A 22,544-nucleotide genomic window follows, 5' to 3' on the forward strand; every position below is an offset into this window, starting at 1 on the left:
TGCCCGCGGCGAGCACGCAGACTTCCCAGAGCTCACGCCCGCAGCAGCCCGGGGAGCGACAGCCGAGGCAGCGCACCCCGCACCCCGGGACCCCCGGCCCCGCCGCCACGTCCCCGCGAGCGGCCCGCAGAGCCCTGCTCCTCTGCACCCGCGGTAAGCAGCACCTGCCCAGGCTGCATCGGCGCCTGGTCAGGGTCAGAGCGGCCCCTCCTCGCGCGGCCGCGGCACCGAGCAGCCTCTTCCTCTCCTCCGAGCCTTTATTTGACATCACTTAATCCCGCTGTTTCCCCGCCCCGGCCCTGGTGTACAGGCGGAGCTGGAGCACCTGGAGACCCCGGTGCTGGGCTCGGGATTCAGCATCCCTTCTGCTGCGGGAGTGATGTTCGGTGCTGCCAGGAAAAAAAAAATGGCTTTAACAAAAGCTTGCCTTGCTTTTCTCTCAGTTATTTGCACACTGTTTAACGTGGAGAAAAGCTGTATTGAAAAAATGAATGAATGACTGAAATGAATACATAAAATATGAGAATAGGAGTAAATCGGCCACGTTCTGTAGCTGCTCCTTTACACGGTTTAGAGGTGTGAGGTTTAGAAGATGGGACAAGGTAAAAAAAAAATTGCTTTACCACTGGTGCCTGCAGTGCCGGGGGCTTTCAGAGCCCCTGCAGAAACTGCCCCAGCAGCCACGGCGTGCCAGGGCAGCCGGCGTCCGCAGCTGCTGGGACGTGGCTGTGGGTGGGCTGAGCCGGAGCGGAGCCGGCTGGAAGAGCACGCTGGAGCTCATCCTCAGTGCGTCCCCTTCCCGCGGTGCCTTGGGCTAGCGGACGGCCACCACTGTGTTCCCATCCCATCCTCATCCCCGTCCGCATCCCCATTCCCAACCCCATTCCCATCCCCATCCCCATCCCATACCATCCTTATCCCCACCCCATCCCCATCCCCATCCCATCCCATTGCATCCCCATCCCATCCCATCCCCATCCCAACCCAATCCCCATCCCATCCCCATCCCATCCCCGTTGCCGTTCCCGTTCCCGTCCCCATCCCATCCCATCTCATCCCCATCCCATCCCCACGCCATCCCGTCCCCATCCCATCCCCACCCCATCCCATCCCTATCCCCACCCCAACCCAATCCCCATCCCATCCCCATCCCATCCCAACCCAATCCCCATCCCATCCCAACCCAATCCCCATCCCATCCCATCCCCATCCCATCCCCATCCCACCCCACCCCCATCCCATCTCATCCCATCCCATCCCCACGCCATCCAATCCCCATCCCATCCCATCCCACCCCATCCCACCCCATCCCATCCCCATCCCCATCCCACCCCACCCCCATCCCATCTCATCCCATCCCCACGCCATCCAATCCCCATCCCATCCCCATCCCATCCCACCCCATCCAATCCCCATCCCATCCCATCCCACCCCATCCCACCCCATCCCATCCCCATCCCCATCCCACCCCACCCCCATCCCATCTCATCCCATCCCCACGCCATCCAATCCCCATCCCATCCCCATCCCATCCTACCCCATCCCATCCCCATCCCCTCTCATCCCACCCCATCCCATCCCCATCCCCATCCCATCCCCATCCCATCCCAACCCAATCCCCATCCCATCCCACCCCACCCCCATCCCATCTCATCCCATCCCATCCTGCCATCCAATCCCTATCCCACCCCACCCCATCCCATCCCACCCCACCCCCATCCCATCCCACCCCATCCCATCCCCATCCCCATCCCACCCCACCCCCATCCCATCTCATCCCATCCCCACGCCATCCAATCCCCATCCCATCCCCATCCCATCCCACCCCATCCCATCCCCATCCCATCCCATCCCCACCCCATCCCCATCCCATCCCTTCCCCATTCCATCCCCATCCCCTCTCATCCCACCCCATCCCATCCCCATCCCACCCCACCCCCATCCCATCCCATCTCATCCCATCCCATCCTGCCATCCAATCCCTATCCCACCCCACCCCATCCCATCCCACCCCACCCCCATCCCATCCCACCCCATCCCCATCCCACCCCACCCCACCCCATCCCATCCCATCCCACCCCATCCCATCCCCATCCCCATCCCCATCCCATCCCATCCCATCCCATCCCATCCCCATCCCCATCCCACCCCATCCCATCCCCATCCCCATCCCACCCCATCCTATCCCACCCCCTCCCCTCCCCTGCTGCTCCCCCGTGTCCCAGCCCTCAGGCAGCTGCCTCCCCCCGCTCCGTGCGGATCCACACCTCCTGGCACCGGCGCTGCCCGCGGGATGGTCCCGACCCAGACTGCGCGACCTGGGCCCGGCAGCGTGGGGGGTGAGCGCGGGGGCCGCTGCCCCCCTGCACCCAAACCGCCCCTGCCCCCGCGGCCCCTGCTGCCGGAGCTCCGGGAAAGCTCCGGCTGACGGCCGTGAGCGGGCAGCGCCGTCCCGGGGGATCCCGAGGGGTCCAGGGGGTCCCAGGGCCGCGGCCGCCGGCCCCAGGCTCAGGACGTGCCTCACGCCCCGGCTCCGCGCCGGGCACGTGCCTCTTCCCCTGCGGCCCCAGCAACCGCCAAGACCGGCGTTCCCGGCGGCAGCCCCGGCGGGGTGGGACAGCGCGGTGCCCCCGGCGCGCGCTCTGCCGTGCCCGTGTACGGCGTCGGGGCAGGATCAGTCCCCCCAGCCTGGCCCGAGGGGCTCCCTGCGTCCTGCACCGCAGACAGCGATGGCGCTGGGGGACGTGGGTTGGTGGGTGCGGGGCGTTGGGGTGGTGGTTGGGCTGATGGTCTTGGAGATCCTGTCCAGCCTCAGTGATTCCTGGTTTTACTGTCATGATAAATGATCCAGCCGCCAAGGCAGGAAACATGGAATGATGACTCTGCCCTTAATGGGTTTATAGAATCATAGAGTCATGGAATCGTTGAGGTTGGAAACGACCTTGAAGATCATAGAATCATAGAGTCATGGAATCGTTGAGGTTGGAAAAGACCTTGAAGATCATAGAATCATAGAGTCATGGAATCGTTGAGGTTGGAAACGACCTTGAAGATCATAGAATCATAGAGTCATGGAATCGTTGAGGTTGGAAAAGACCTTGAAGATCATCCAGTCCAACCATTAACCCACACTACCAAGGCCACCACTCAACCAATTCAGGGCAGAGTCATCATTTCATGTTTCCTGCCTTGGTGGCTGGGTTATTTGTTAATGAAAGTAAAAACCAGGAATCACCAAGGTTGGAAAGGATCTCTGAGATCATCAGCCCAACCATCAACCCAACACCCCCATGCCCACCAAACCATGTCCCCAAGTGCCACCTCTGCCCGTTTTTTGAACCCCTCCAGGGCTGGGGACTCCCCCCCCCTCTCTAGGCAGCCTGGTCCAATGCTTGACCGCTCTTTCCGTGAAGAAATTTCTCCCAATATCCAACCTAAACCTCCCCTGGCGCAGCTTGAGCCCATCTCCTCTCGTCCCATCGCTGTTCCTTGGGAGCAGAGCCCGACCCCCCTCCCTGCCCCCTCCTGCCAGGAGCTGCAGAGCGATCAGGTCTCCCCTCAGCCTCCTCTTCTCCAGGCTGAACACCCCCAGCCCCCCCAGCCCCGCGCCCCAGTGCTGGATGTGGCCCTGTACGTTACTGGTTGGACTGGGTGATCTTCAAGGTCTTTTCCCACCTCAACGATTCCATGATTCCATGAGTCGATGACTGGGCCTGCAGCCAAGGGGCCACGGGCGCTGGGCATCAACGCCCAGGTAGGGCCACGCCGAGCTGGCGCGGGTGCTGCCGGAGCGGGCGCCGACCCTGTGCCAACGGCTACGGCCGGACCCCCCCCCGGCCCCGCCTGGCCGCCCACCGGGGCCGTGCCACCACCCTGTGCCTGCTGGAGCCCCGCAGCCCCCCCACCGCCACCCCTGCAGCCCGGGACCGCCGCTCGCCCGGCTCCGACGCCTCCCCGCAGAGCCTACGGGGCTCCTCCGCCGCCGCCTCTCCCGCGTGCCGCTCGCCGGCCAACAGCCGCAGCCCCCACCGGCCCCGCAGCGCGGGGGGGGCGCGGCAGCCCCTGCTCGCCATCACCGCGCCGGAGCCCGGCTGCCCCTCGAGGGGCGGCGGGAAGGAGACCCCAGCCCTGACGCGCCAGAAGGACGCGACGGCATCCAAAGGATGAAGCCAGGAAACACGAAATTACGACTCTGCCCTTAACTGGTTGAGTGGTGGGCTTGGCAGCGTTGGGTTACTGGTTGGACTGGGTGGTCGTAAAGGGCTTTTCCAACCTCAACGATTCCGTGATTCTGTGAAAGGGACCTGGGCGAGCGGGAGAGGTGGGGCTGTGGGACCCTCGTGAGGGGCAGCAAGGCCAAGGGCAAGGTCCTGCAGCTGGGACGGGGCAGCCCCCGGTATCAGCACAGGCTGGGGGATGAAGGGATGGAGAGCAGCCCTGCGGAGAAGGACTTGGGGGTGCTGGGGGGTGAAAAGCCGGACATGAGCCGGCAATGTGCGCTGGCAGCCCAGAAAGCCAACCCCATCCTGGGCTGCATCCCCAGCAGCGTGGGCAGCGGGGCGAGGGAGGGGATTCTGCCCCTCTGCCCCGCTCTGGGCAGACCCCCCTGCAGCCCTGCGCCCAGCTCGGGGGTCCCCGGCACAGGACACGGAGCTGCTGGAGCGGGGCCAGGGGAGGCCACAGAAATGCCCCGAGGGCCGGAGGTCCCTTCCCACCGAAACCATTCCGTGATCCCATCGCTCTGAAGGCGGAGGGGGTGCAGGGCCATGGCCCCCTCCCCGCTCTCCCACGGGCACCCCAGCGCCCGCGCCTGGGGAAGGGGCGAGGGTGGGTGCCCGCCTGGGGGTCCCAGCGCTGGGGGGCGGGGGGGGGGCCCCCCGGGGGCAGCCCCACATTCACCCTCCCTGCTCCGTCCCCAGCCGGATGCGGGTGGAGGCGCTCGGAGCAAAGCGCCCGGCCGCAAGATGCTGGATGGACGGACGGGCGGACGGACAGGCTGAGGTCTCCTCTCCCCACGGGCGGGGGGCTCGTGGAGCAGCGACGATGCGGGGGACGCGCTGTGGGGAGGGGTCTGGCTGTCCCCGTTCCGGGGGTGCGCATGCCCCTGCTTGGGGGGCAGGCTGGGACCCTGCGCTGGGGCGGGGACGTGGGATGTGGGGCGGGGGATGTGGGGCAGCCCTCACGCCGGGGGTCCGGGGGGTCCAGCGTGCCGCCCCGCTGCCCGAGCCGAGCCCCCGCCGTGCCCGGCGTCCCCAGCGCTTCCGTCCGACGCCAGCAAACACCACGACCTGCCACGGCCTCGTCCCACGCCGGGGCGCGGGGGGCTCGGGGCGCTGCTGGGGGTTGGTGCTTTGGGGAGGGGGGCACGGTGACCCACGGCACAACCCCCTCCCCAAAAAGGCACAAGATGGGGCTGGGAGGGCAGGCGCGGGGTGCTGCGGCGGGGCAGGTGCCGCGCCCCAACGCAGGACGCGTCACGCGCCCGGGATGCAGCAGCGCCAGTGCCATGGGGGGGGCAAGCTGCCCCCCACCCCAGGGACCCCCCCAGCCCCTGCGGGTGCTGCCACACCGCCGGGCGGGCGACGCCGAGCAGCACCGGGCACCCCGACGCAGCCCGAGTCGGCGCCGCCGTCCGCGCCCGGGGCACCGGGCCCGCAGCCCGGCCATGGCGGGGGGCACGCCGGTGTGCGGCCCCAACCCCGGCAGCGGCGCAGGCAGGGGTGCAGGCAGCAACGCAGGAGAGGTGCAGGCAGCAATGCAGGCAGTAGGGCAGGAGAGGTGCAGGCAGTAGGGCAGGCAGCGACACAGGCAGTGGGGCAGGAGAGGTGCAGGCAGCAGCGCAGGCAGTGGGGCAGGCAGCGGCGCAGGAGAGGAGCAGGCAGAGGGGCAGGCAGCAACGCAGGCAGTGGGGCAGGAGCGGTGCAGGCAGCAGCGCAGGCAGCAATGCAGGAGAGGTGCAGGCAGAGGGGCAGGCAGTGGGGCAGGCAGCGACGCAGGCAGCGATGCAGGCAGTGGGGCAGGCAGCGGGGCAGGAGAGGTGCAGGCAGCAATGCAGGCAGCGACACAGGCAGTGGGGCAGGAGAGGTGCAGGCAGCAGCGCAGGCAGCGGGGCAGGCAGTGGCGCAGGCAGCGACGCAGGAGAGGAGCAGGCAGTGGGGCAGGCAGCGGTGCAGGCAGTGGCGCAGGCAGTGGGGCAGGCAGCAACGCAGGCAGTGGGGCAGGCAGCGGTGCAGGCAGTGGGGCAGGCAGTGGGGCAGGCAGTGGGGCAGGAGCGGTGCAGGCAGCGGTGCAGGCAGCGACGCAGGCAGTGGGGCAGGAGAGGTGCAGGCAGCAGCGCAGGCAGCAGTGCAGGCAGCAACGCAGGAGAGGTGCAGGCAGAGGGGCAGGCAGCAGGGCAGGCAGCGATGCAGGCAGTGGGGCAGGCAGCGGGGCAGGAGAGGTGCAGGCAGCAGCGCAGGCAGCAGTGCAGGCAGCAACGCAGGAGAGGTGCAGGCAGAGGGGCAGGCAGTGGGGCAGGCAGCGACACAGGCAGCGATGCAGGCAGTGGGGCAGGAGAGGGGCAGGCAGCGATGCAGGCAGTGGGGCAGGCAGCGGGGCAGGAGAGGTGCAGGCAGCGACGCAGGCAGTGGGGCAGGCAGCAACGCAGGAGAGGTGCAGGCAGGGGGGCAGGCAGCGGGGCAGGCAGCAGGGCAGGCAGCGGGGCAGGCAGCGGGGCAGGCAGCGGGGCAGGCAGCGGGGCAGGAGAGGTGCAGGCAGCGGTGCAGGCAGCAGTGCAGGCAGCAACGCAGGAGAGGTGCAGGCAGAGGGGCAGGCAGAGGGGCAGGCAGCGATGCAGGCAGCGGGGCAGGAGAGGTGCAGGCAGCGACGCAGGCAGTGGGGCAGGCAGCAATAGAGGCAGCGACGCAGGCAGTGATGCGGGCAGCGATGCGGGCAGCGACGCAGGCGATGCCCTCGCCCGGCCCCTTTATTACAGAAGGGTTTTTACACAGCAGACGCGCAGCCCGCCCCATGCACCGCCCCGGCCCTGCGCGTTGCACAGAGAGGTGCCGGGCGGGCGACGGCGGGGCCGGCACCTCCTGCGGCGGCGGCGGCGGCGGCGACCCCCCAAATCCCGGCTGGAGCAGGGCCCCGGGGAGCGGCGGGGGGCAGAGCCAGCCCGCCCCGCACCCCCGCCGAGCCCCCGCCGCCGTGCCCGGGGTCCGGCCCTGCCGCCCGCCGAGCCGTGGGGGGCAGCGGGCCGCCGGCCGCTCCCGCGCGTAGCGCAGCAAGGTCTGAGCCGAGCGTTCGTCCCCAAAATAAATTAAAAAGGTCCGCGTCCTGGTTGGGGGGTGGGGGGTGGTTAAAAAGGCGCCGGCCGGGGGGCGTCACTCCTCGGGGGGCTCGGTGAGGAAAGGCGAGGTGACGGCGTGCGCCTGGGCGATGGCCGCCAGCTCCTTCAGGAACTCGCTGAAGATGACGGCGCAGTAGACGGCGTTCTTGACGCGCAGCGCCTGGCCCTGCCGCTCGGCCGAGCCTCGGGGCAGCGAGGCCGCGGGGGGCAGCGCCTGCCCGTCCCGCGCGTGCTGCCAGGCCAGCTGCGCCGCCTGGCGCGCCCGCGGCGGGCTGTTGGCGTGCCGCAGGATCAGCTCCCCGATGGACGGCTTACGGCTCTTCGCTGCGGGCGGTGGGTCAGCGCCGCGCCGACGGGACGGGACCCCGGCCCCCCGGGCGGCACCCGGACCCCTGCGCGGCACCCGGACCCCTGCGCGGCCCCTGGACCCCCATGCAGCCCCCGGCCCCCCCGGGCGGCACCCGGACCCCTGCGCAGCCCCCGGACCCCTGGGTGGCACCCGGACCCCCATGCGGCACCCGGACCCCTGCGCGGCACCCGGACCCCCGGGCGGCACCCGGACCCCCATGCAGCCCCCGGGCAGCACCCGGACCCCCATGCAGCCCCCGGCCCCCCAGGCGGCACCCAGACCCCCATGCAGCCCCCGGCCCCCCGGGCGGCACCCGGACCCCCATGCAGCCCCCGGCCCCCCGGGCGGCACCCGGACCCCCATGCAGCCCCCGGCCCCCCGGGCGGCACCCGGACCCCCATGCAGCCCCCGGGCGGCACCCGGACCCCTGCGCAGCCCCCGGCCCCCCCGGGCGGCACCCGGACCCCCATGCAGCCCCCGGCCCCCCGGGCAGCACCCGGACCCCCATGCAGCCCCCGGGCGGCACCCGGACCCCCATGCAGCCCCCGGGCGGCCCCCGGACCCCTGCGCGGCCCCTGACCCCCCATGCAGCCCCCAGCCCTCTGTACCCCCCTGTGCCATGCAACGTGCAGCCCCCAGCCCCCCTGTGCAGCCCCCAGCCCCCCCCGTGCAGCCCCCGGCCCCCCCCATGCGGCCCCCAGCCCCACTGTGCGGCCCCCGGCCCCCCGTACCCCCCTGTGCCATATGACATGCAGCCCCTGGCCCTCCATATCCCCCCCGCACCATGCAATGTGCAGCCCCCGGCCCCCTGCGCAGGCCCCGCACCATGCAACGTGCAGCCCCCAGCCCCCAGGCAACCCCCAGCCCTCTGTACCCCCCCTGATATGCAATGTGCAGCCCCCGGCCCCCCATGCAGCTCCCAGGCCCCCATGCAGCCCCCAGCCCTCCGTGCGGCCCCCCGCCCTCCGTGCAATTCCACACGTAGCCCCCAACCCTCTGTGCAGCCCCCAGCCCTCTGTGCCACCCCGAACCCTCCCTGCAACGCCATATGCAGCCCCCAGCCCCCTGTATAACGCCACGTGCAGCCCCCAGCCCCCTGTATAACGCCACGTGCAGCCCCCGGCCCTCCGTGCAGCCCCCCGCCCTACATGCAATGCAGGGTGCAGCCCCCAGCCCTCTGTGCCGCCCCGAACCCTCCCTGCAACGCCATGTGCAGCCCCCAGCCCCCTGTACGTCGCAACGCGCAGCCCCCCCAGCCCTCCATCCAACACAGGGTGCAGCCCCCGACCCTCCATACAATTCAACATGCAGCCCCCCGCCCTCTGCACAGCCCCCCGCCCTCCATGCCACCCCGAACCCTCTCTGCAATGCCACGTGCAGCCCCCAGCCCCCTGTATAATGCAATGCGCAGCCCCCGGCCCTCCATGCAGCCCCCAGCCCCCTGTATAATGCAATGCGCAGCCCCCGGCCCTCCATGCAGCCCCCAGCCCCCTGCACAACGCAATGCACAGCCCCCGGCCCTCCGTGCAGCCCCCAGCCCTCCCTGCAATGCAGGGTGCAGCCCCCAGCCCCCTGTACAACGCAACACGCAGCCCCCAGCCCTCCATGCAGCCCCCAGCCCCCTGTACAACGCAATGCGCAGCCCCCGGCCCTCCATGCAGCCCCCAGCCCCCTGCACAACGCAATGCGCAGCCCCCGGCCCTCCGTGCAGCCCCTAGCCCTCCCTGCAATGCAGGGTGCAGCCCCCAGCCCCCTGTACAACGCAACGTGCAGCCCCCAGCCCTCCGTGCAGCCCCCAGCCCCCTGCACAACGCAATGCGCAGCCCCCAGCCCTCCGTGCAGCCCCCAGCCCCCTGTACAACGCAATGCGCAGCCCCCAGCCCTCCGTGCAGCCCCCAGCCCCCTGCACAACGCAATGCGCAGCCCCCAGCCCTCCATGCAGCCCCCAGCCCCCTGTACAACGCAATGCGCAGCCCCCGGCCCTCCGTGCAGCCCCCAGCCCTCCCTGCAATGCAGGGTGCAGCCCCCAGCCCCCTGTACAACGCAACGCGCAGCCCCCAGCCCTCCGTGCAGCCCCCAGCCCCCTGCACAACGCAACGCGCAGCCCCCAGCCCTCCGTGCAGCCCCCAGCCCCCTGCACAACGCAATGCGCAGCCCCCGGCCCTCCGTGCAGCCCCTAGCCCTCCCTGCAATGCAGGGTGCAGCCCCCAGCCCCCTGTACAACGCAACACGCAGCCCCCAGCCCTCCGTGCAGCCCCCAGCCCCCTGTACAACGCAATGCACAGCCCCCGGCCCTCCGTGCAGCCCCTAGCCCTCCCTGCAATGCAGGGTGCAGCCCCCAGCCCCCTGTACAACGCAATGCGCAGCCCCCAGCCCTCCATGCAGCCCCCAGCCCCCTGCAAAACGCAATGCGCAGCCCCCAGCCCTCCATGCAGCCCCCAGCCCCCTGCACAACACAATGCGCAGCCCCCGGCCCTCCATGCAGCCCCTAGCCCTCCCTGCAATGCAGGGTGCAGCCCCCAGCCCCCTGTACAACGCAACGCGCAGCCCCCAGCCCTCCGTGCAGCCCCCAGCCCCCTGCACAACGCAATGCGCAGCCCCCAGCCCTCCGTGCAGCCCCCAGCCCCCTGTACAACGCAATGCGCAGCCCCCAGCCCCCTGCACAACGCAATGCGCAGCCCCCAGCCCTCCATGCAGCCCCCAGCCCCCTGTACAACGCAACGCGCAGCCCCCAGCCCCCTGTACAACGCAATGCGCAGCCCCCGGCCCTCCGTGCAGCCCCCAGCCCTCCCTGCAATGCAGGGTGCAGCCCCCAGCCCCCTGCACAACGCAATGTGCAGCCCCCAGCCCTCCATGCAGCCCCCAGCCCCCTGCACAACGCAACACGCAGCCCCCAGCCCTCCATGCAGCCCCCAGCCCCCTGCACAACACAATGCGCAGCCCCCAGCCCTCCGTGCAGCCCCCAGCCCCCTGCACAACACAATGCGCAGCCCCCGGCCCTCCATGCAGCCCCTAGCCCTCCCTGCAATGCAGGGTGCAGCCCCCAGCCCCCTGTACAACGCAACACGCAGCCCCCAGGCCTCCGTGCAGCCCCCAGCCCCCTGCACAACGCAATGCGCAGCCCCCGGCCCTCCGTGCAGCCCCTAGCCCTCCCTGCAATGCAGGGTGCAGCCCCCAGCCCCCTGTACAACGCAACGCGCAGCCCCCAGCCCTCCGTGCAGCCCCCAGCCCTCCGTGCAGCCCCCAGCCCCGCCGTGCAACGCCGCGCCGCCCCGCAGCCCCCGTGCCAAGCCTCGCCGGCCCTTCGCCGCAGCCCCCGGCAGCCCCCGCCGGCCCTCACCCAGCGTCTCGGCGCGGCGCAGGGAGGGCCCCGTGCTGGGCGCGTCCGGCCAGTCCAGCTTCCCCCGGGCGATCAGGTACTTCTTGGCCTTGAAGAGCAGAGCCGGGAAGTCCTCCTGGCTGGCGGCGAAGCTTTCGATCTTGTTCTTCACCGAGCCGAGGACCTGCGGGGCGAGGGAACGCCGTGACGGCCGGCCCCGGGCAGGGCTGGGCGCCAGGCGGGGGTCCCGGGGACCCCTGCCCACGGCCCACCTGCAGCAGGGACTTGACGCTGGGCTGGAAGACCATGTTGGTGTTGAGGAGGAAGGAGCGCAGCAGGGGCTGGGGGTAGCAGGCCAGCTGGGCCACCAGCCCCGTCAGCAGAAAGTTGACGTAGAGCGAGTTGTGCAGCATGTTCTCCAGCTTCCCGAACAGCACCGAGACGAAGGGGCCTGCGGGCGAGCGTGGGGCACGTCAGGCAGGGCCGGGGGCGGCCGGGACCCCCGCCCCGGCCCCGCGGCCCCACCTGTGAAGGGCTGGCTGGGGGGCGGCCCCACCGCCCGCGGCGGGCTGGCCACCAGCTGGGCCAGGGGGTCCGGCGGCCGCGGCCGCCCCGCGGCGTCCCCCTCGGGCAGGGCGGCGAAGCTGGCGAAGGCCTCCTCTTCCTCGCGGGACAGGGGCGCCTCGGGGGGCTCCTGGGGGGCGGGCAGAGCCGCGCCGCCGCCGCCGCCGCCGCCGTTCTTCATCTCGGCCTCGATCTCCCGCAGCTCCTCGGTGAAGGCCTCGATGGTGACGCCGGCCCCGTTGGGCTCGGCCGGCGCCCGGGCCAGCAGCTCCTCGATCAGCGAGTCCACCGAGGGCAGCGGCTCCCAGCCCGGGGGCTGCGGGCGGGGGGGCGGGGGGCCTGCGGCCCCGTTTTGCGCCGGGACCGGCCGGTGCTCCCGCTCGGGCGGGGGGTCCCGCGCCGTCGCCATTGCCCTCGCCCTGCGGGCTCCGCCGCACCTTCTTCACCGCCACGTCCCTCTCGGGCCGGCCCGGCTCCGCCGACCCGTGCGCCCCGTTCACCAGAGCCCCCGGGTCCCCGGTTTCGGGGCTGGGACACCCCCCGCCGGGCTCGCCGCCGCCGCCGCTGCCGGGGGGCCCCCCCTGCCCCTCCCTCGCCCCCTCCTCCGGCAGGCCCCGCTTTTTAGTCCGCGGGGTGGGGGGTCCCTGGGGCCGCGGGGCGCCGAGGCAGTCGGGGCCGAGCGGGGGGCCGGTGCCGTCGGGCGGGGGGCCGGCGGCGCCGGCACTGGGCTCCTCGCCGTCGTAAGGGGCCGACCAGACGCGGCAGGCCCAGGCGCAGCGGTCGATGCTGCGCCGCGCGTCCCGCAGGTACTCCAGGTAGTTTCTGTCCAGCTCCGACACCTCTTCCCACCTGCCAGCCCGGTGGCAGGGGCTGCCGGACGGCGTGCCGGGGGAGCGCGGCGCGGGGCCGGCCGCCTCGGGGGCCGCGCTCTGCTGCCGCATGAAGAAGGAGAGGCGGGAGGGCGTGGAGGGCTTCGGCACCGTCACCACCGAGGAGGTGTCCACGCTGGGGCTGCCGTGACCTGCGGGCGACGGCACGGCGCGGGCTCGGCGTGCGGCCGGGACGGCGGGGCGGGGGGGGGCGGCAGCAGCCCCGGCTGCGCGGCACGGGGGTCCGACAGCGACGCCGGTACCGTACCCTTGGCCCAGGCAGCGTGCTCCTCCTCCCGGTCGGGCGGCGGCAGGCTCTCGGGACGGCAGCACCGCGGGATGAGGGAGAGGAATTTGGCAGCCGTCTTGCCGTAGATGTCCAGGTCCCTGACCGCCCGCTTCTGGCTCAGCATGACGTGGCTGCAGGGCAGCAGGTACCTGGGGGGGCGGGGGGGCACGGGGCTGCAGCCGGCGGGGGCCGGCGTCGGCCGCGCCCCAACGCCTCCGGCAGCGGGGCGGGAGACGCGGCCGGGGGCGACGGCCCGGCGGGAGCCGGCGCGGCACGGCGGCAGGTCGTCGCCCCGGCGCGGGCGGCGGGCGCGGGTTACCTGAGCACCAGCTGCAGCATGACGTCCTCGCAGTTGAGGCCGAGCAGCGTGCGGAAGAGGCTGAGGGACACCATGCAGAGCTGGGGACAGGCCGGAGGTGAGTGAGCCGCGGGGCAGCGGCACAGCGCCGTGGGGCAGCGGCACGGCGCTGCAGGACAGCAGCACAGCGCTGCAGGACAGCAGCACGGTGCCGTGGGGCAGCGGCACGGTGCCGTGGGGCAGCGGCACAGTGCCGTGGGGCAGCGGCACAGCGCCATGGGGCAGCAGCACAGTGCCGTGGGGCAGCAGCACGGCGCCGTGGGGCAGCGGCACGGCGCTGCAGGACAGCAGCACAGTGCTGTGGGGCAGCAGCACGGTGCCGTGGGGCAGCGGCACGGCGCTGCAGGACAGCAGCACAGTGCCATGGGGCAGCGGCACGGTGCTGTGGGGCAGCGGCACGGTGCCGTGGGGCAGCGGCACGGCGCTGCAGGACAGCAGCACGGCGCCATGGGGCAGCGGCACGGTGCCGTGGGGCAGCAGCACAGTGCCGTGGGGCAGCGGCACGGCGCCGTGGGGCAGCGGCACGGCGCCGTGGGGCAGCGGCACGGTGCCGTGGGGCAGCAGCACGGTGCCGTGGGGCAGCAGCACGGTGCCGTGGGGCAGCGGCACGGCGCTGCAGGACAGCAGCACAGTGCCATGGGGCAGCGGCACGGTGCTGTGGGGCAGCGGCACGGTGCCGTGGGGCAGCGGCACGGCGCTGCAGGACAGCAGCACGGCGCCATGGGGCAGCGGCACGGTGCCGTGGGGCAGCAGCACAGTGCCGTGGGGCAGCGGCACGGCGCCGTGGGGCAGCGGCACGGCGCCGTGGGGCAGCGGCACGGTGCCGTGGGGCAGCAGCACGGTGCCGTGGGGCAGCAGCACGGTGCCGTGGGGCAGCAGCATGGCGCCATGGGGCAGCAGCACGGCGCCGCGGGACAGCAGCACGGTGCCGTGGGGCAGCAGCACGGTGCCGTGGGGCAGCAGCACGGCGCCATGGGGCAGCGGCACAGCGCCGTGGGGCAGCGGCACAGCGCCGTGGGGCAGCAGCATGGCGCCATGGGGCAGCAGCACGGCGCCGCGGGACAGCAGCACAGTGCCGTGGGGCAGCGGCACGGCGCCGTGGGGCAGCAGCACGGCGCCATGGGGCAGCGGCACAGTGCCGTGGGGCAGCAGCATGGCGCCATGGGGCAGCAGCACGGCGCCGCGGGACAGCAGCACAGTGCCGTGGGGCAGCGGCACGGTGCCGTGGGGCAGCCCCATGGCGGGGCAGGAGGGCAGCGCCTTGGCCGGGGCAGGACTCTGGGGGGGGGGGGACGGGACCCCGGCGCCTCTCACCCGGGAGTTGCTGTTGATGCGGCCCACGAGGGTGTCGAGGATGGTGCTGTTGTCGTGGCGGTGCAGCAGCAGGAAGCGCAGGAAGGTTTTCAGCAGGGCCGTCTCGCTGACGCTGCGCAGGAACAGCTCCAGGTAGGCCGTGCTGGCGATCATCTCCTCGACGGAGGTCTGCGGGCGGCGGCAGCAGCGCGGGGCTGGGCCAGGCGGGCACCAGCCCCGGGGTGGGGGTCCCGCGTGCCGGCGCGGGCAGGAAAGCCGCGGCGGGCCAGCCCGCTCACCTTGTGCAGCGCCGGCCCCACCACGGGCACGAGGAAGCCGTTGTGCACGTAGTCCACCAGCTGCTTCTGCACGAGGGGGTGGGCGACCTGCGGAGCGGCGTCGGGGGGGGGTCAGGGCCCGCGGCCAGCCCCGCACGGGGCCGCCGGCCCCCCCCCCAGCCCTACCTGGATGACGGCGTTGCAGAACTCCAGCGAGTTCATGAAGAGGACGAGGGAGGAGACGCCGATCCAGTCCTCGCGGCGCAGGAAGTGCCAGTCGTCCCCCTGCACCTCAATCTTGCGCGGCAGGGAGGAGTACAGGGCGCTCAGGCCCGTGGCCAGCACCTGGGGGGGACAGGCACTCAGCCCCCCCGCGCCGCCGGACCCCCGGGCACCGCCTGCCCGCCCTGCAGCCGCGGCGCGGGGACGGCCACCGCGGTGCCCCCGCGGCAGAGCCCACCCGGGACGTCGCCCACCCCGGCGCGGACGGGAACGGAGCTGCGCCGTGCCGGAGCCGGGCAGGAACGAGAGCGGCGGGAGGGCAGGGGCAAAGCTGGCGCGGGTGCCTGCAGCGCTGCCCCGGCCAGCACCGCGGGGGCCTGGCACCAGCGCCGGTGCCGGCCCTGCCTGCTCCGCTCCGCTCCGCTCCTGCTCCTGCTCCTGCCTGCTCCGCTCCTGCTCCTGCCTGCTCCGCTCCTGCTCCTGCTCCTGCTCCTGCCTGCTCCGCTCCTGCTCCTGCTTGCTCCTGCCTGCTCCGCTCCTGCCTGCTCCTGCCTGCTCCGCTCCTGCTCCTGCTTGCTCCTGCCTGCTCCTGCCTGCTCCGCTCCTGCCTGCTCCTGCTCCTGCCTGCTCCTGCTCCTGCCTGCTCCGCTCCTGCCTGCTCCTGCTCCTGCCTGCTCCGCTCCTGCCTGCTCCTGCCTGCTCCTGCTCCTGCCTGCTCCGCTCCTGCCTGCTCCTGCTCCTGCCTGCTCCGCTCCTGCCTGCTCCTGCCTGCTCCACTCCTGCTCCTGCTCCTGCCTGCTCCGCTCCTGCCTGCTCTGCTCTGCTCCTGCTCCACTCCTGCTCCACTCCTGCCTGCTCCGCTCTGCTCCTGCCTGCTCCTGCCTGCTCCACTCCTGCTCCTGCCTGCTCCGCTCCTGCCTGCTCTGCTCTGCTCCTGCCTGCTCCGCTCCACTCCTGCTCCACTCCTGCCTGCTCTGCTCCGCTCCTGCCTGCTCCTGCCCCGCTCCTGCCTGCTCCTGCCCCGCTCCTGCTCTGCTCCTGCCTGCTCCGCTCCTGCCTGCTCTGCTCCTGCTCCTGCCTGCTCCTGCCTGCTCCGCTCCTGCTCCTGCCTGCCCCGCTCCTGCTCTGCTCCTGCCTGCCCCGCTCCTGCTCCTGCCTGCCCCGCTCCTGCTCTGCTCCTGCCTGCTCCGCTCCTGCCTGCTCCGCTCCTGCTCCTGCTCTGCTCCTGCCTGCTCCGCTCCTGCTCCTGCCTGCCCTGCTCCTGCTCCGCTCCTGCCTGCTCCGCTCCTGCCTGCTCCGCTCCTGCTCCTGCCTGCCCTGCTCCTGCTCTGCTCCTGCCTGCTCCTGCCTGCCCTGCTCCTGCTCCTGCTCTGCTCCTGCCTGCCCCGCTCCTGCTCCTGCCTGCTCCTGCCTGCCCTGCTCCTGCCTGCTCCGGCCTGCTCCTGCTCCTGCCTGCTCCTGCTCCTGCCTGCTCCTGCCTGCTCCTGCCTGCTCCGCTCCTGCTCCTGCCTGCCCTGCTCCTGCCTGCTCCTGCCTGCTCCTGCCTGCTCCGCTCCTGCTCCTGCCTGCTCCTGCCTGCTCCGCTCCTGCCTGCTCCTGCCTGCTCTGCTCCGCTCCTGCTCCTGCTCCTGCCTGCTCCTGCCCCGCTCCTGCTCCTGCCTGCTCCGCTCCTGCTCTGCTCCTGCCTGCTCCTGCTCCTGCTTGCCCTGCTCCTGCTCCTGCCTGCTCCTGCCTGCTCTGCTCCTGCTCCTGCCTGCCCTGCTCCTGCCTGCCCCGCTCCTGCCTGCTCCTGCTCCTGCTCCTGCCTGCCCTGCTCCTGCCTGCTCCTGCTCCTGCTCCTGCTTGCCCTGCTCCTGCTCCTGCTTGCCCTGCTCCTGCCTGCTCCTGCTCCTGCTCCTGCCTGCCCCGCTCCTGCTCCTGCCTGCCCTGCTCCTGCCTGCTCCTGCTCGCCCTGCTCCTGCTCCTGCCTGCCCCGCTCCGCCCCAGTCGGAAGCCGGGGGCTTTGCCGGGCCCTGCGTCCCCCGCTGTCCCCAGGGCACCGGTGCCCTGGCCCCCAGCCCGCCACCGAGCCCCCCACCTCGCAGCCCTCCCTGCTCCACGGCCCAGGCCGCGCAGCCGGGGCAGGACCTTCCCGCAGGACAGCCGTGGCCCCGGCAGCCAAACCCGACCCTGCGCCGGCAGCAGAGCCGCCGGGCCCCGGCAGCGCCGCGGCGAGCGGGGGCATCGTACCGGGCAGAAGTAGGAGTTGTCGGTGATGGACTTGGCCACGGCGTGGTTGCTGGCGGACATCGCCATGATGAGCAGCAGCGCGTCCCTGGCCTGCTGCCCCAGCACGCCCTCGTGGTGGATGAAGGGGATGAGGAGGGAGAAGATGATGAGGTTGGCGGGGCCCTGGTCGGTGTGGCTGTGGAAGAAGAGCTCCAGGATGGAGGGCTCCTTGGCCACGGAGACGCAGAGCTGGTTGAGCAGCAGGACGAGGCTGTTCTCCAGCGGGGCGGAGGTGGGCTCGGCGCACAGGCTGAGCAGCCGCAGCAGCGGCGTCAGCACCGGCTTGTGCCGCAGCAGGGGCTGCCGGGCCTGGCTGATGAGCATCTCGTAGAGCTTCAGCTGCTCCACCTTGCGCTCCTCGGTGAAGTCTCCCTGCAGGTGCCAGCACAGCAGCCGCTCCAGCAGATTCTCGGCGGCCACGAACTCCAGGATGGGCCCGCGGGCCGCCTCCCCCCGCGGCCGGTCCTCCGCCAGCAGGTTCAGCATCTGGTAGGTGTTGTTGCGCACGGCGCTGAGGTCGTCGGGGGCCGGCTTGCAGCCGCGCCGCTCCAGGATGCGCAGGACCTGGAGGGAGAGCACGGCGACGCTGAGCGCCGGGATGGGGAGGGTCCCTGGAGCCAACGCCGAGCGCCAGGATGGGGAGGGTCCCTGCAGCTGAGTGCCGGGATGGGGAGGGTCCCTGCAGCTGAGTGCCGGGATGGGGAGGGTCCCTGCAGCCGATGCCGAGCGCTGGGGAGGGTCCCTGCAGCTGAGTGCCGGGATGGGGAGGGTCCCTGCAGCTGAGTGCTGGGATGGGGAGGGTCCCTGCAGCCGAGCACTGGGGAGGGTCCCTGCAGCCGACGCCAAGCGCTGGGGAGGGTCCCTGCAGCCGACGCCAAGCGCTGGGGAGGGTCCCTGCAGCCAACGCTGAGCGCTGGGGCGGGGACGGTCCCTGCAGCCGAGCACCAGGATGGGGAGGGTCCCTGTAGCCGAGTGCCGGGATGGGGAGGGTCCCTGCAGCCAACGCCAAGCGCCAGGACGAGGAGGGTCCCAGCAGCCGACGCTGAGCGCTGGGATGGGGAGGGTCCCTGCAGCTGAGTGCCGGGATGGGGAGGGTCCCTGGAGCCAACGCCGAGCGCCAGGATGGGGAGGGTCCCTGCAGCTGAGTGCTGGGATGGGGAGGGTCCCTGCAGCCGACACCAAGCGCTGGGGAGGGTCCCAGCAGCCAATGCCGAGCGCCGGGATGGGGAGGGTCCCTGCAGCTGAGTGCCGGGATGGGGAGGGTCCCTGCAGCCAACGCCGAGGGCTGGGATGGGGAGGGTCCCTGCAGCCGAGTGCTGGGATGGGGAGGGTCCCTGCAGCCGAGCACTGGGGAGGGTCCCTGCAGCCAACGCCGAGCGCCAGGATGGGGAGGGTCCCCGCAGCCGACGCCAAGCACCAGGATGGGGAGGGTCCCCGCAGCCGACGCCAAGCGCCAGGATGGGGAGGGTCCCTGCAGCCGAGCGCCGGGATGGGGAGGGTCCCTGCAGCCGACGCCGAGCGCCGGGATGGGGAGGGTCCGCGCCGCCGGCCCCGGCTCACCTGGGACCAGTGGTTCTTGAAGACCATGAGGCAGGTCTCGGGGTCGGCCGTGACGGGGGTCTGCAGGCTGGCGCTGCGGGGGGCACGCTGCCCGGCCGCCCGCGGGTTCAGCTTGCTCAGCCAGCTCATCCTCTCCATCGGCAGGGCAGGGGGACGGTCACGGGCAGCGGCGAGGCGTCCCGCGGGCCGGGCCGGATCCGGCTGCCGCCTGGCAGCGCCGCAGGGGCAGGGGGGAGCGGTGGGGCCGCAGGGCCCCTCTCTCCATGCTGCTGCCAGCCGGGGCTGGGCTGCGGGGGGGAGAGCGGCGGCTCAGAGCCCGCACGGGCGCGGGGGGCACCCGGCGCTGCCGGGGCGCTCGACCCCGCGCCGGGGCACGAGGTGGGGCAAGCAGCCGGGGTCTGGCAGCGCATCCCACGCACGGCTGGGATGCACGGGATCGTTTTGGCTCCCTCTTGACGCCCCTGTCCCAGCCCGGGACCCCCCGCCCCCGCGCCGCCGCCTCCGCTCCCCGCGCCGATCCTGCCCCACGGCGATAGAGCTGGCGATAGAGCACCCCGTGCTCGTCCCGGCCGGGCCGGCGCGGCCACGGTCCTGCCAGCGCGGAGCGGATGGCGGCCGAGGAGACCCGCGCCCTGCAGAAGCGTCGCCCTGGGGGGCTTGGGAGGGCAGCGCCGTGGGGCTGCCGTGCCGTGGGGCTGCCGTGCCGTGGGGCTGCCGCGCCATGGGGCTGCCGCGCCATGGGGCTGCCGCTGCGCCGTGGGGCTGCCACGCCGTGCCGGAGCCGCCGTGCCATGGGGCTGCCGCGCCGTGGGGCTGCTGCTGCGCCGTGGGGCTGCCGCTGTGCCGTGGCGCTGCCGCTGCGCCGTGGGGCTGCCGCTGCGCCGTGGGGCTGCCGCACCGTGCCGGAGCCGCCGTGCTGTGGGGCTGCCGCGCCGTGGGGCTGCCGCGTCGCGCCGGAGCCGCCGCGCTGGCCACGGGACGGACAGGCAGACGCGGGAGCGAGCGGCGCCCACGGGCAGCGGCCAAAGCGCCGGGCACCGCCAGCTCGTCCGCGGCCAGCAGCGCGGCGGGGCAGCTCGCCGCAGGAGGAGCGAGGCCGGCGGGGAGGCACCGGGGAAGCCCTCGAGCGCCGCAGCAGCGCGGTGCCAGCCCCAGTGCCGCGAGCGGAGAGGCCGGCGCAGCCCCGCAGCCCGGCGCTGCCGAGCGGGACAGGGAGCGCCGCGGCGAGCCGGGCCGGACGAGGCGCAGAGCGCGCGGAAGCGAAGTCGGCGCCGGCAGCGTGCCGCAGCCCCGCGCCGGGCACGGCTCCCCAGGCAGGGGCCGTGCAGGGACGGGTGGGCAGAGCGGCCGCGGCGGCGGTAACGGGGATGTTGGTGGCGGGGGGGGCCGCTGCAGCTCGCCGGTGGCACGCGGGAGCCGGCGGCAGCACCGCACTCGGTGGCTTCGCCCCACGAGACGCTGCCAGCCCGGTGTCGGCCTGAATCATGGAATCGTTGAGGTTGGAAAAGCCCTTCAAGAGCATCCAGTCCAACCAGTAACCTACGCTGCCAAGGCCACACCAAACCAGTTCAGGGCAGAGTCATAGTTCCATGTGTCCTGGCTTGGTGGCTGGATCATTTATAATGGAAATAAAAACTGGGAATCGCTAAAGTTGGAAAGGATCTCTAAGATCATCAGCCCAACCATCAGCCCAACACCCCCATGCCCACTAAACCATGGCCCCCAGTGCCACCTCTGCCTGTTTTTGAACCCCTCCAGGGCTGGGGACTCCCCCACCTCTCTGGGCAGCCTGCTCCAGTGCTTGACCGCTCTTTCCGTGAAGAAATCTCTCCCGATATCCAATCTAAAAAAGGACGCCCGCCACAGAAGGAGCCGGCTACCGGGGCCACCGCGCTGCCCCGCGGCTGCCTGCAAGCTGGGCAGGAGGCGGGGGTGCCGGAGGGGGAGAAGGGGGTGCCGGAGCGGGGAGAAGGGGGGTGCCGGAGCGGGAGAAGGGGGTGCCGGGAGGGGGGAGAAGGGGGTGCCGGAGCGGGAGAAGGGGGTGCCGGAGGGGGGAGAAGGGGGTGCCGAGAGGGGGAGAAGGGGTGTGCAGGAGCGGGAGAAGGGGGTGCAGGAGCGGGAGAAGGGGGGTGCCGGAGGGGGGAGAAGGGGGTGCCGGAGGGGGAGAAGGGGGTGCCGGAGGGGGAGAAGGGGGTGCAGGAGCGGGAGAAGGGGGTGCAGGAGCGGGGAGAAGGGGGTGCCGGAGGGGGAGAAGGGGGTGCCGGAGGGGGAGAAGGGGGGTGCCGGAGCGGGAGAAGGGGGTGCCGGAGCGGGGAGAAGGGGGTGCCCGGAGGGGGGAGAAGGGGGTGCCGGAGGGGGAGAAGGGGGTGCCGGAGGGGGAGAAGGGGGTGCCCGGAGGGGGAGAAGGGGGTGCCGGAGCGGGGAGAAGGGGGTGCCGGAGCGGGAGAAGGGGGTGCCGGAGCGCCAGGAGCTGCGCCAGGAAAGAGGAAGAGCAAGCGTGCCGGGGCGGCACCGGCCGGGAGGGCTCTGGCTGCCGGCTCTGCCTCCACGCCCAGCCCCGCACTTTGAACCCGGGAGCCGGCCCAGCCCGCGGCGCCCAGCACCCAGCCGGCACAGCCGGCACAGCCGCCCGCCCCCGCGCCCCACACCCGGCGGGGCCGATGGCCCGGCAGCCGCCAGCTTGGGGGTCACGGGCCCCCCAGCGACCGCGGCAGGGGTCCGGCCCCATAGCAGCCGGCGGCACCGCGCACGGGCAGGGCGGGGAAGGAGGCGCCCCCCGACACGCTGCCGGGGCGAGGGGGGACGCCCACAGACCCCTCGCACCGAGCAGGGGTCCCCACCCAGCCCCTTCCCCCCGACCGCGGCGTCGCGGGCCCTGCCGGCGACCCTGCCAGCGCCGCGACGGTGACGGGGAGCAGCAGGTACCCCTGCCCGCGGCGCGGACGGGGCTTCGTGCACCAGCACCGGCACCTCGCCCGGGGTCTGCTCTCTCCGGCGCCCTGGCTCCATCCCACCCGGCTCCATCCCACGCAGCCCACGCCGGCCCCGGCACGCGCTCCACGCCCCGCGGCAAGGAAGCCGGACCCGGCGAGGCCGCGACGGCGGGCTGCCGTCAAAACCAAAGCCTCGGTGGGACGCGCAAGCAGGCTGGGGCTGACCCCGACGAGGTGCCGGGAGCGGTGCCGGAGCCCTTCGGAGGCCCGGGGCCGGGGTGCGGGCAGGACCCCTGGGCAGGAGCGCGGCGGGAGGCGGCAGCGGGCGCTCAAAGCGAAATCCTCGGCGTTGCAAACGTGAGCTCGCCCGGCACGAGGGCCGACGGGCAGCACGGCACAAGGCCGCGCCGCGAGCATCGCCGACCGCAGCCGAGGCGGGGGCACCGGCAGCGTCGGCCTTCGCAACGGTGGGGAAAGCCCAGCTCGGCGGCTGCGGCAGCACCGACGGCGCGCCCACGGGCAGTGCGGCGCCACGCTGCTGCCAGGCAGCCGGCGGGGATATTTATAGTGCCCCGCACCCCGGCACCGCTCAGGCCCACCGCGGCGCGGGGATAGGCGCCGGCACAGAGCGCGGCGCTGCCCTGGGAGCCGGCTGCCTGCACCCACCGCCGCTGCCGGGGAGCCTGGGGTGGGGGCCAGCCCCACTGCAGCCCCCGCACCCGCGCGGACCCCGGCCAAGGCGCCCAGGAGCGCGTGGGAAGAGCGACGGTGCCAAGAGCCGGCGCCGGCTCCCGCACCGGCGGCTCCCGCGCCGGCAGCCCTCCCCGTGCCGGCAAACCCAGCTGCCGCGCCCCGCCAGAAATAGCATCCCCGGGGAAGCACGCGCGGCAGGGACAGCCGGAGCGGGGCCGG

General features: G+C 72.7%; 1 protein-coding gene across 1 annotated transcript; it reads right to left on the reverse strand.

The window, feature by feature from the left end:
- Positions 1 to 7,364: 7,364 nt before the first annotated feature.
- On the reverse strand, positions 7,365 to 18,837 carry FHIP1B (FHF complex subunit HOOK interacting protein 1B). Its single transcript, XM_075719175.1, is given in 12 exon segments — positions 7,365 to 7,654; positions 11,020 to 11,182; positions 11,271 to 11,449; positions 11,524 to 11,953; positions 11,955 to 12,583; positions 12,700 to 12,869; positions 13,040 to 13,119; positions 14,393 to 14,560; positions 14,671 to 14,757; positions 14,836 to 14,994; positions 17,101 to 17,703; positions 18,700 to 18,837. Coding segments are annotated over 12 exon segments (3,096 nt in total).
- Between the last annotated feature and the right edge of the window lie 3,707 nt (positions 18,838 to 22,544).

The sequence above is a fragment of the Pelecanus crispus genome, chromosome 1, assembly GCF_030463565.1.
Source record: "Pelecanus crispus isolate bPelCri1 chromosome 1, bPelCri1.pri, whole genome shotgun sequence".
In the NCBI taxonomy this organism is placed as follows: domain Eukaryota; kingdom Metazoa; phylum Chordata; class Aves; order Pelecaniformes; family Pelecanidae; genus Pelecanus; species Pelecanus crispus.